The sequence below is a fragment of the Triticum urartu genome, chromosome 7 (genome assembly GCF_003073215.2).
Source record: "Triticum urartu cultivar G1812 chromosome 7, Tu2.1, whole genome shotgun sequence".
NCBI classification, from domain to species: Eukaryota; Viridiplantae; Streptophyta; class Magnoliopsida; order Poales; family Poaceae; genus Triticum; species Triticum urartu.
In genome coordinates, this window is record NC_053028.1 from 86,483,707 (window position 1) to 86,496,910 (window position 13,204).

At 46.7% G+C, this 13,204-nt stretch overlaps 2 protein-coding genes across 2 annotated transcripts; both read left to right on the forward strand.

The window, feature by feature from the left end:
• Positions 1–3,773: 3,773 nt before the first annotated feature.
• LOC125521576 lies at positions 3,774–6,503 on the forward strand (the record flags this gene model as incomplete). The annotated part of the gene is made up of 3 exons (XM_048686639.1): positions 3,774–4,497; positions 4,564–4,937; positions 5,010–6,503. Coding segments are annotated over 3 exons (1,245 nt in total), but the record flags the coding sequence as incomplete, so codon positions are not given.
• Positions 6,504–10,042: 3,539 nt separating this feature from the next.
• On the forward strand, positions 10,043–11,712 carry LOC125518440. The gene is made up of 3 exons (XM_048683277.1): positions 10,043–10,868; positions 10,900–11,228; positions 11,319–11,712. Exons 1-3 carry the CDS (start codon positions 10,043–10,045, stop codon positions 11,643–11,645), a joined length of 1,482 nt encoding a protein of 493 aa, XP_048539234.1. The 3' UTR covers positions 11,646–11,712.
• Positions 11,713–13,204: the final 1,492 nt, after the last annotated feature.

Consider the following 13,204-nt stretch of genomic DNA (forward strand, 5'->3'; position numbering starts at 1 on the left):
AGGAATTTGGTTTTCTGAAGCATATATATAATAGGTATTGGAACTTATACATCTTGCCCTGAAGGTGGAAATAAATGGTTTTATTGTGCTGGTCACATGTTATACTTAAGTGGAAAATCCGTTGATTAAATAATATCATAGTTTTAACAACTGATTGGTGGGGGAAGTACACTTCAGGAATATATCTTTTGTATGTAAAGAGCATGGAACTATTCACCAGTGTAATATACCATACACTCCACAATTGAATGGAGGAATTGATTGTCTTGTATACTCCTTTGTTTCTTTGAAAAGAAGCATTGCATCAGGTCATTTGTTGATATCATTCTCCATCTAGTACAGTCACTTGACTGGAAGGAAATATTCTATTTTTGGCATGAAATTCTCAGTTATTACAAAGCGCACGCCGGAATTTTCATGGTTATTCTGGTGGATCAAAGGGTGTTTCCTTAGTTATCTGGAAAAGAATACTGGTGGAAAATAGGAACACAATCACTTTTATGACCAGGGTGGAATTATTGACAATCATACTGGAATATAATATTGACCCCAAGGAAACTACAAGTGTCACTCCCAACATGACATGCTTAGGATAAGTGGGAGGAATTAGCTTGGAATATCATGTCTGGATAATTGTTATATGTTGTTGGGGGATCTCACTCTAAATTTTAGAGGAATCACTAAATTCTCTTAAGTTTTTTTTTTCAATGTCAACTATGGGTGGAAGAATTGCAGGAAGGAATAAAATCAAATGAGGAAGAGCATAGTTTGGGAACTTAATATCATACCAAATAACCGCAAGCCTATTGTCTAGAAGTGATTTTTTTTGTAAGGATAATTGGCTCACTGGAATATTATAATGCCACTCTTGTTGTTCAATTATTCACACAGAGGGAAATATACTTTGTGGAAACTCTCTCTCCTGGAATTTTGGGAAAGAGGAACTAAAGACTTGGTTTGCCAATTGAGTATATTATAATGTATTGTCCTATAACAAGCTTCACATCAATGGAATAGCAGGTCATTTGGTTTTCTAAATGAAGCAAGGCGGTTATCTACAAATGTATGTGTATAATATTTTGCATTATTATTGTATACATTAACATTGTTTTGTTGTTTGCAATGATAAAGTCACATTGATGGAAGTGAAAGCTTGGTCATCTTTTAACTTTCATATGAAAGGAACATTTGAAACATCCTATGTTTTACGAGTGGAAATGCATAGAAAATATTTTTGAAGTGTTTCTCTATGGAAAATTGCAAATCTGTTAAAACATATTTGATAAAGGGAATCATACTCAAACTCAGTGAGGAATTATAATTGAACTCCCGAGGAACATGGAATAATAAATAGTGTTGAAATTTGTTGCATCTTCATTATATTATCATACCTTAGCTACTGGAATTTATGCTGCATTCAAGAAGTGGAAGGAAAGACAAGCAGCTAAGGGAATCTCACACATCATATAAGATTGTGGAAAGTGCATCACAACCTGTCACTTGTTCTAAATTTATATTAAAGGTAAACACATTGAGGAAGCTATTACTCTATCTACAAGATGAGAAATAAGTCCAGGTACGCACATTCAATTATTATTATTTTTGTACTAATATGGTGCAGGTTCATTGACCGAAGTCGGGAATTGCTTTCAAAACATGGTTATTGATGGAACTTCATCATCTGATTGGATTTGATTTTTATTTCACTTTTTGGAAACTTTATTGAAGATGGTTATCTTCTTTTTGACTCAATGTGGAATTATTGATATTATTGATATATGTGACTAAAAATAATTGATACAGAATTTCACTTGAGGAAACAAAATACTCAAGGTGCCTACAGAGGTGAAATTACACTTGAGGAAATAATACTCGAGGCGCCAAGGACAGCTATGCTGGAATAATTAGGCGGAAACTAAAGATCTCTAGCGATCGTAGGTGTCACAGTAAGGAAACATATTGAAGGGAAGTATCACTATATATATAGTATATATATTTGTGGGTTTTCAACGTAGTGTTAATATGATTGTTGATCCCTTGACTAAGCCAGGAGGTATTTGGCAAGCATGTTAAGGCTATGGGTTACGAATATTTAAATGATCGTTTGGGACAAGTGGGAGATGTTGAAATTATGTGTCCTGTAACTATATCGAATCACTAGGAATTACTAATATTCAGAATACCTCATTATGGAATTTATATACATGTACTTATGCATGAAATTACTTTACATGATTATCATGGAACTATTACTTGCTGGAACGTACTTAAGTGATATATGCTTAAGGAAGCTGGTCGATTATTAGTGGAATACAATATTTATATTGGAAAGACTACCCGGGTACACCGATGATTGGAAGGAGCTAGATCGTATAATTAGATTACAACCCTAATGTTGATCTACGTAATTAGAGTAATTTACACTCTATTATGGCACATTGCTCACAAGCGCGTGCTCCGGGGACATAACGGGTAGAATCTGTTAACAGACAAATATGATCGTGGTTGGTAATTTGATCTGGACTCTATACCGGAAACTAGTTGTAACAACTAGGAATCTTATCTGTATAAGAGATGGACTCTTTGAAAAGACAATATAAAAAAGGTCCTACCCCCTATCCTCAGAGATGCGAATTGTGAGCGGCACCACGGATAAGCGTAGAGGAATTAGGGATAGACCGCAAACCCTAAATTTCTAACAACGGCATCCTGCAACAGCTCCCGTGCAGCCTCTCGATGTGCTCCGTGTCTGTCGGCGAAGTCTTGTGGCTGCCGAGAGACTCCCGGCAGTGGCGAGCACACGCTGGTGGGCACCGAGTAGCCACGGGCGGCAGGTGGAGCGTCAGAAGAAGGCGGACGACCCTCCTCGTCGTTGGCCTCGTCCAGGCTCCCTTTCTTCCCGCACAACGGCGACGTCCCTGGCTCGGTTTTCACCTTGTTTGCCGATGCCGACGCTTGCCGGGCCATCTTCTCCGCCAGCATGGTTTTCATCATGTCGTAGACGGCGGAATCCATCCCTAAATAACAAGAGTAAGAGTAAGATCAGCCGCTGCACGCAACTTGGGGATGAAGGGGATTTCAGCGTTTACCTTCAGAGCTGGCACTTGTACGAGCAGAGGACGCCGGCGGAGGTGCGGCAGTTACAACGGCAGCGGCAAGGTTGCTGTCGCACAAACATGTCCTGATATCAACGGCGGCGCCACCGTTAGCACCTAACAGCTTCGCCACGGATTTCTGCTCCTCGTTTGTAAGCACCGGGTCCTCGAAGGAGCACTTGGACGGCTCGGCCAACTCCACGGGACAGGGCCACGGGGTCGGCGAGGAGAGGAAGAAGAACCCGCGCTTCCAGCCGCAGATGGAATCCGGCAACCCCGTGAAGCGCAAGCCGGAGTTGTCCTTGAACCTGGGTTGGAAGTAGTACCATCTTTTCTTGCGCCTGTGTTGGCGCAGCCCTAGCTAGCTCTCTCTCACAGCTGTGGACAGAGGTAGAAGAAAGAAGAACGAGTAGGACACAGCAGGATTTTGCCCGGCGCACGAACGCCGCCGGCCGCACGAACGGCCACTTAGTTTTATTTCCTGAGCACGAACTCAACTACTAAACACCACCTGCCGTTACACAGAGGCTAGCGAGCCTTTATACGTGCGCTCGTACGCACGCCACGCCGCTCTATACGGCGCTCCCAGTCGCCCACATCCCACGTCCCACGCCATACCTGGCCTGCGTTCCCGTCGCGCCCGTACGCGGACGACGCGGCCACCAACAGCCCTGATTTCCCGTCGTCCTCCCGAAGCGCGCCGACGCCGAGGGCTTCGTCTCGTCCCTGCGCTCGCCGGACGACGCCGATGCCGTTTGCAAGAAATACGGCATCCCGAGGGACCACTACACCGCGCGCCCCGCCGGCGACCTGCGCGCGTGCTCGCCCCCGCCGCCGGGGTGCGTCTGCGTGTACGCGCACGCGCTGGAGGCCGGGATGCGCGTCCCGCTGCACCCCTTCTTCTGCGAGGCGCTCGCCCACTTCGGCGTCGCGCCGACGCAGCTCGCGCCCAACGCGTGGCGCATCATGGCGGGCTTCCTCGTGCTCTGCCGCTCCGCCGGCGTGCCGCCGTCGCTCGCGGTGTTCCGGCGTTTCTTCCTGCTGTCCGTCCTCAACCTCAAGCAGAAAAAAAGATGGTACTACTTCAAACCCAGTTTCAGGGACGGCCCCGGCTTGCGCTTCACGGGGTTGCCACATTCCATCTACGGCTGGAAGCGCGGCTTCTTCTTCCTCTCGTCGCCGACCCCGTGGCCTTGTCCTGTGGAGTGGGGCGAGCCGTCCAAGAGCTCCTTCATGGAGCCGGTGCTTACAGACGAGGAGAAGAAATCCGTGGCGAAGCTGCTAGGTGCTAACGGCGGCGCCGCCGTTGATATCAGGACATGTTTGTGCGACAGCAACCTTGCCGCTGCCGTGGCAACGGCCGCCCCTCCGCCGCCGCCCTCTACTCGTTCCAATTCCAAAGGTAAACGCTGAAATCCCGCTCATCCCCAAGTTTCGTGCGGCGGCTGATCTTACCCCTGATATCCAGGGATGGATTCCGCCGTCTACGACATGATGAAGACCATGCTGGCGGAGAAGATGGCCAGGCAAGCGTCGGCATCGGCAAAGAAGGTGAAAGCAGAGCCAGGGTCGTCGCCGTTGTGCGGGAAGAAAGGGAACCTGGACGATGCCAACGACGAGGACGCTCCACCTGCCGCCCGTGGCCACTCGGTGCCTACCAGCGTGTGTTCGCTACTGCCGGGGGCCTCTCGGCAGCCACAAGACTTCGCCGACGGAGACGGCACAGACTGGGAGGCTGCACGGGAGCTGCTGCAGGGCGCCGTCGCGCCACCGCAGCAGCGCGTGTTTGCGGCGACCGAGCCATCAGACGTCGTCGCGTCGAGCTATGTTGCGATTCTCCAGGTATGCCAGAGAACGCGGTGTCAGATTCAAGCGCTTCACTCGCCGGAGCATGCTCACATTATTTGTGCGCAGGCGGCGAACTACGTGTCGTTCTCCTTGGACTACGCTCTGGAGCTGGAAGAGAAGCTGTTGGCGCGTGAGGCGGAGATCGCCGCGCTGCAGAAGCAGCTGGAGGAGGCCAAGGGCGAGCTCGCCACGGCGAAGGTGCGGCGGAGGTAGTCCAGGAAGCACTTACCACCAGAGCAGTGGTGCCGCTCAATGGCAGGAGTGCCCACGTCGCACCTTCAGCAAGTCCGGCAAGTCGTTTCAGCGTCCCACACACATCTTTCGCGTGCTTCCCTACATCGTAATCGAGTGATCCGTTTTCGTTGGGGAAACGTTTACACCCGCCGCACCGGCCGAGTCTTCCGCTGGTCAAGGGAGACGCGATTCAAGGGTAGCCTGCAACATTTCAAGTTTTAGCATAAGACTCCTTGACTGTGTTGACCTCTGCAGTCTACCCTCTCCAAGAGTAGCTGCAACATTTCAAGTTTTAGCATAAGGCTCCTCGGGAATCCAGGTGTGTGGACAGAAGTGTCGAGTCACAAATCAGCTCCGTGGAACCCGTGAACACTCCTCTTTCTCATTTTCTCATCTAGACCTAGAGTAACACCAACGTGAAACCCGTGTTTTGTTCGCTTTTCGTTTGTTAGTGTCGACCGTCCGTCCCCTTTTGCGTTTAGATCCAAACTTATTTTTGTCCTCGCGGCGGGTCTGCCGTGTAACAAAATACAAACATATTACATAGTTTCACAACCAAACAAATATATCATAACTTACAAGCCAAATAAAAATATTATAGTTTACAAGACAAATAAAAATTCAATTGTCTCAGATACATTTTTAAAACGATACGTCAATTGGCTGCCAATGTGAGCTCGCATATGCCCAACCAAATCATTTAGCAGCTGAATGCGAGTTTCCCAATCACGCATTTGATGATGAAATTGGATGAACTGTGCAAGCGTTGCCGCTTCTCCATGCTCAGGCACAACATTGTCAGCCTAAAACCAAAACCCTTGGTCGTAGATACGTTTTGGGCGCTCATCCTCTACGATCATATTGTGCATGGTCACACAATCAGTCATTGCCTCCCACAACTTCTTGATGCTTCAAGTTCTAGTAGGATACCGAACGATGCCCCATCGTGATTGCAGAACACCGAAGCACGCTCCATATCCTTCCTAGCACTCTCTTGCGACTGGGCAAATCTCTTCCTCTACTCTCCTATAGGGTTGGAGATTGTCTTCACTAGAGTATTCCACTGAGGATAGATACTGTCAGCTAGATAGTATCCTTTGTTGTAGTTTTGGCCATTGATATTAACACCGACCTCCGGTTTTTGTCTGATGAGGCAGTCACTCTAGAGCCCTTTATTTGGGATTTCCTGTTTATGAACGTCTGTGTCACTCAAATTGCTCTTGACATGAGAGTATCACCGTTTCAATTGGGTCAGTTGATGTCGTGTTTGGATTTAATTAGTTGACTTATAATGCGGTCAAAAATTGCTTCTTGGCTCCTAGAAAGTATCACCATTTCATTTGTTTTCATTGCATTCCAAAGTATCGTAGCTAGGTTTTTTCCTGGGCTATATCTGATAGAGATATACTCTCTCTGTAATCTAAACGCTCTTATATTTCGATCTACGGAGGGAGTATGTTTTACAATTAGACTTTTTTTGAGGAACTGTTTTTTGAGGAATTTGTTTTACGGTTAAACTTCGTAGTTCATAAAGCATACGTAATTTGTACTCCTCTTTAACATGTTTTTTTAATCAAGCCTCAACATGATGTGCTTGTTATAACCATCATCTAACCTGGAGTACAAGGCATGTATTTACCCATTGTATCGAGTCTTAGTTGTAACTAAATACGCAGTCTATTTGTAGCCGACTAGGGCCCTCTTTGATTCGCAGGATTTTCAAATCGTAGGAATAGGAAAAGTATAGGGTTGGAGTGGCATCCACACATGAATCCTACAGGATTAGCATGGAGTGTTTGATGGCACAGAAAAAGCAAAGCAATTGTAAAAAGAGGTTGGAGTGGATGTTAGATTTCCTATGAAATGTAGTACAAAAGATTCCATAGGAAAAATTCCTATGGGATCCAATCCTATAAATCAAAGGACCAACATAGGAAAAATTCTTAATGATTTCAATCCTTCAGAAATCCTATAGAATTCCTTTGAATCAAAGGAGCCCTAGGACTTCATCTTGTAAACCGCTCCGGGCCAAGGCACCAACTTTGGCTCACTGAACTTTGTCGTCAACTCGGAAGGGCACATTTCATCGGCCATAGATTCCCTCACCCTCTCCCATGTAACTTCGCTTGTTTTCGGGACACCATGAGGGGACCCATACAGGACGTGGTGGATTTTGCCGCCTTCACACCCTTTGGATTTCCATTCATGTTGGGCGCACAGTAGTCGTCGACTTTGTACCGTTATGGCTGCATAGGGGCGGGAGATGGGCTCGACATTGGCAATGAGGAGAGGGTCATTCACTAGTGTGCCCATGCTGTCAACTGCCGAGGCGATGAGGTGTTGGCCGAGGTGACACACATCATCTTGCACGACACCGATGGAGCGAGATGCGAGGGTCATGGAGGAGTCCATGTCGTCGTATTCGGGGCCGCGGGCACTCTAGGCATCACTACTCCGAGGCAAGGGGAGCGGCACCGCATGCGTGAAGGAGTTGAAGCTAAAATGTCTACCGCGCAAGTCAATTTTAAGATGGAGTCTTGTCAAAATATCCCTCTTCGTCCAAAATTGAGGCATTAGGGCTCGTTTTAGAGAACACTCAGTAATTTTTGGTGATGGGTTCTTGGTTGGCGACTCTACATAAGTGACAATTTCCGTCCCATTCACGAGAGCCCTAGTTATTCTGGATGGGCCTATTTTAACGATTCTGCTTGAGTTTCTCTAAGTCCCCCCCTCTAAAAACTTAAATTTCTCATAAATATGGAGTTAATTGAGAACTAGCCCTTCGCTAGCGGTTTTAGCTGCTAGTTTTTTTGAGTTACTCCTTGAAAACAACTCAACCCGCTCAAATTTGAGGAGCACCATAAACTTAACTCCTCAAAAAACGCGGATGATCTCTCCGGCTACCGGTCGCTCGGACAAGCGGTGCCACTCTGCCCCCATGGCACTGCCCTGCCCATTCCTGGTCATGTTGCCACCTACCGCTGCCTTCTGAACTCTGCTGGCCATTGCAACCTACAGACGCCGATACACGTGAATTGTTCGATGAAATGCCTAAAATAATTATTTTCTTTGCGCTTTTTGTGTAATCATGGAAATATGTTTAATGCAAAAGAACATGCAAATTAGGCTAAATATAATAGAGAGTTAAGTTTAGAGGAATTGTTAGTTGCAAAATCTTCAACTACTCAAAAAATAATGATCTTCAACTACTCAAATTTTGTAAGGATATAAAGTTTGAAAGTGGTTCGAGAGGAAAGGCTAGAGATGATTTATTAATGAGGTAAATACATCACTGGTGCTTGAACTTGCCATGAATGTGCACTTTAGTGCCTGAACTTGCAAAATACATTGAACTGGTTCCGTAACTTGGCATAGACGTGCATATACGGTTCAAATTCGTTTCTATATGTCCGCGACGCTGACGATCGCGCCATCATGGCATGGGACTCAACGTCAGGGACAGGGTGTGTGGCCTGGTTTTTTTCGAAGAACCCTCTAGAATACTTTTTCCTTGCAAAGATAAATTATAAAAAATATATTAATAATTAAAAATGCGTACGGGGTTCAAGACAGCAACCTGACGCGCGCAGGTGAGTGTGGCTAGCTAGTAGGCCGGCTCAAATTTAGCGTCATAAAAGGATTCATACAGTATACATATATAAAGCTGAACAACATAAATTTAAAAATTTATTCCAGCAATATAGCCCTGTTTATTTGAACCTACAACCAGGGGCTATAGAGCCGACGCACATACCACTCCAACTGACGACATCGAATGGTAAAAATGATAAATTTAGGTTTATAACATAACAAGCCCCTCTCACTAAATTAGACCATGGCGTGGCTCAGTTTTTTTATTTCAAAATTTTGTAAAAAATACGTAAAGTATAATCATTTGTTACAAACAATAGACATATATTTAAAACAAATTACATTAAAAATTTCATATAATTTCATAAAATACCAATGCAATAATTTAACAAAAATACACATAATAAAATTATGAATTAAGATTATATCTTATAATTTGAAAAAATGTTTGCCTTTTAATAAAATATTATATTGGTTTTACAAATGTTCATATATGTAAATAAATTCTCATATAATTTTAAAGTTTCCACATTCTGAGTAAAATATTCACGTAGTATATAAATGTGTTAAATGCTTTAAGTAAAAACTGTGTGTTTTCTAAAAAAAATACAAGCCTAGTGCGCCCTTAGATTGCGGATCCTCATATGAATAATACTTGAATCATATAAACATGTCTATCATTCATAAATATTTTCAATTGAATGAGCATGTCTTAAAATAACATGTGATTTTTTAATGACATGAAGAATTTTGCATTCTTTTGAAATTATGTTTGTTAGACAGTCATATAGATTACTTGTACTTTTGATACATGAGAACTCATTGATTGGAATGGCATCTATACCTGGTCTATAAGCTTTGGTCAGATGTTCGAGTCACATAGTTGGTACTATTTTTGCTGGTTCATTAAATTTCTTTTATTTACACTTCGCAAAAAATCCCTTTATTTATGTTGTTCCGCCTAGTTTATAAAGGTTATGAATCATCATGAAGCAGCAAATGTGAAGTGGTCTATTGGCTAGCCCAGCATGCACTTGACTAGTAGGTCGCCCTTTCTAACCACCACGGCGCTAGTTTTTTATTATTTTATAATTATAGTACGAAAAATAATTGTAGCGCAAGGTTATGAATCATCATGAAGCAAAAAATTTGTCAGTTTTTCTGTAAGGGCCTTATTGTACGAAAAATAATTTTAGAGGGGTTTTTGCAAAAAAAAATAGGCCACACACCCTCGTCTCCATTGTCCAGTCATTGACAACGGGTGCGCCGACGCGATGCCTTCCTCCCAGGTCTCCTCCACCCCCTCCGTCGTCGACATCAGCGACACCGACAGTGACGACGCCGCCGCGGCCGCCCTCTCGAGGCCCGTCGCCGACCGCGTTGCCTCGTCTCTCCTCACCCAGGACGCAGTCGACGCCCTCTGCAGGAAGCACGGCGTGCCGACGGGCTACACCGCGCGCCCCGCCGGCGACCGGCGCGCCAGCACCCCGCCGCCGGAGCGGGCCGTGTGCATGTACGCGCACGCGCTGGAGGCCGGGGCGCGCGTCCCGCTGCATGGCTTCTTCTCCGAGGCGCTCACCCACTTCGGCATCGCGCCGGGCCAGCTCGCGCCCAGCGGCTGGCGCGTCCTCGTCGGGTTCGTGGTGCTCTGCCACGACGCTGGCGTGCAGCCATCGACGGACGTGTTCCGCCACTTTTTCTCGCTGGCCGCGTTCAAGCTCAAGGGTTGGTACTGCTTCCGAACAAAGGACGCCGCCGGCGCGCTCTTCACTGGGCTTTCGAAACCCGATGAGGCGTGGAAGGGCAGGTTCTTCTTCCTGACATCGCCGGAGCCATGGCCGTGCCCCGTGCGCTGGGGCGAGCCGCTGCTGTGCAAGAACTCCGTCGCTGATCCGGTGCTCACAGGCCAGCAAAAGAAAATCGTGGGAAAGCTACTGAGCGCACACGGCACCATGGTTGACCTCCGGACATACCTCGGTGATGCCAAAAAACTTGCCGCGGCATTCGCCTCGCCATCGCCACCCGTTCCTTCCCATGACATCAAAGGTGAACTCGCTTTTAACAGTATTCCCGATCCCGATTCCCCTATCGAGCGAGCAGATAATTTACTCATGTATTTTGACTTTTGAACTAGGCATGGATTCGTCCGTGGCGAAGGTGAAACTCGAGCGGGACGGTGACACACCGACGGTGTCCCTGAAAAAAAGGAAACGCGAGGAGGCCGCCAGTGCAAAAGACGGTCTCTGCCGTTCTGAGCAGAGCACGCCGCATGCTGCCCCGCCAGATTTCGACCCGAAGCCGCCGCACTCGCCCGCGCCCGACGCACACGACGGCGACAGCGCCGACTGGCAGGCCGCGAAGAAGGTGCTAGAGTCCATCACCACGCCGTCGCGGGCGCAATCGTTCGCCGCGGCAAAGCCGTCCGACGTCGTCGCTTCGAGCTACTCAGCCATGCTCCAGGTATGCAGCAGCCAAATCGTCCATCGTTAAGTCCATGCCATTTATCTGATCTGATCATATTTTGTTTTGTGTGCGTGGTGGCGCGTGCAGGCCGCGAACTACGCGTCCTTCTCCTTGGACTACACGCTGGAGCTGAAAAAGAAGCTGTCGGCACGGGACGCAGAGGTTGCAGCTCTGCGGGAGCAGCTGGAGAGCACGAAGGGCGATCTTACCGCGGCGAAGCTGGCGGCGGAGGCTGTGGTGGAGAGCGCCAGGACGACGGCGGTGCAGCAGTTCCTGGCGTCCGAGGAGCACAAGCGGCGGCTCGCGGAGCACGCGCTGGCGGGGTACGAGCGCGGCGCCGAGGAGATGAAGCGCGCTGTTCTCCGGATATACCCTCACCTCGACGCCGCCCGGCTGGTCGTGCCGCTAGATTAGCTTAGCTCTGCTCTCCGTTATTGTTGGTCTCTTGTGCGTGCCTTCTCTTGAGAGATCATGTAAGGAGTTGCTGGATTATGTGCGTAGCATCAAGGACGAAGAATGTCACTGAGTTGGCCATGCATGCTCGCAGTTTGATTGTGGGCTGCAAACGATTCGCCGCTCGGCTCGGGACGAAATCACTGTTCTGACCTTGTCAGAGTTTATGAGAACCTTGTCAGAGTTTATTCTCATAAATTGAACCCGACGTGAAAGTATTTCACGATTTGATCCTTTTAAAAACGTCAAGACCTATGGCGTTTCCATCCAACACAGAAACGCTGAGCAAGCTAGTGTTCCTGACTTGGCCCACTGCCAGGCCGAGGGAGCGTTGCTTGCTGACGTGGCGTGGTGGAAACGCCTAGCAAGCTAGCGTTGCTAGAAACGCCATCGTCCTTGGCGTTTCCGGTGCAGATATTTTAGGTGGTCGTGGGGCTTTCACCCACCACTCACATTTCACTCTCTTCTTCCCCATTGGCCTATCCTAAGCTCTTGCCCTTTCCCCCTTTGTGTTCCTCACTTAGCCCCTCTCAAATCCTTGCAAATTGATTGGGTTGGTCCGTGGATCCGGTGTCATTTCCATTCGTTGAGGTAACCTCCTTCATCTCACACATTTTTATTGGTTGGATTTGTCCATTTGGATTGATTTGTTCTTGTTGTTCCTAACCCTAGTTTTGAACATGAATCTATAATGTGATGTTTTGAGTATTGTTGTTCCAATAGTGTTGCATTGTGATGTTGTTGATCATACCTTATTGTGGGTTATGGCTAATGTTAAGATTTAGGGTTAGGGTTATGGCTAATGTTAAGATTTAGGGTTAGGGTTAGGGGTTTTGTTAGCAATGTGGTATATTTAGCATTGTAAATTTCTTATACTTATGTTAGCATTTTTTTAGATGGACAAGATTGTGAATATTCATTATGTTGACAAAGAGGCATTCATGAATGTGGATATTGTTAACAAGTATGAGGAAGTGTTGATATTTCTTGAGACTCCTAGTTATGAAGAGGTTGTGGAAGAAACACGGATACGATTAAAGTGGGTGGATGCAAGTGACCAAGTTGAATTAGTAGGAAGATATGATGTTGGTTCGGCACACAAGTGTCGAATGAAGACAATGCCTATCAAGTCCAATTTGCATTGGGTTGCATATAAGGAGGTTGTTGCATCCTCAGCAGTCAAGTCACTCGAAGTCTTTGCAAAGAAGGTGGTCAAGGCTCCTCTCTTTCATGTTGACATGAACCAAACCTTAGTAGATGATGTGAGCCCGGTTAGTAGTGTGTCGCCTATTGTTGAGCATAAAGTTGAAGCGGAAGCCAATGAGTATCCCCAATATGAGTTCGGAGGTAGTGCACCGATGAAAGATGATGGCGATGACTGTGACGAAGAGTATGAGAGGCACCACAACATTGTTGGTGACGTAGAGGCTGAAGTAAGGCATCATGACATGGATCTTGACATTATCTATCAGCGTGCTTGTGTGGATGACTCGGATGATGAAGGCCCGGTGAATGAGTTG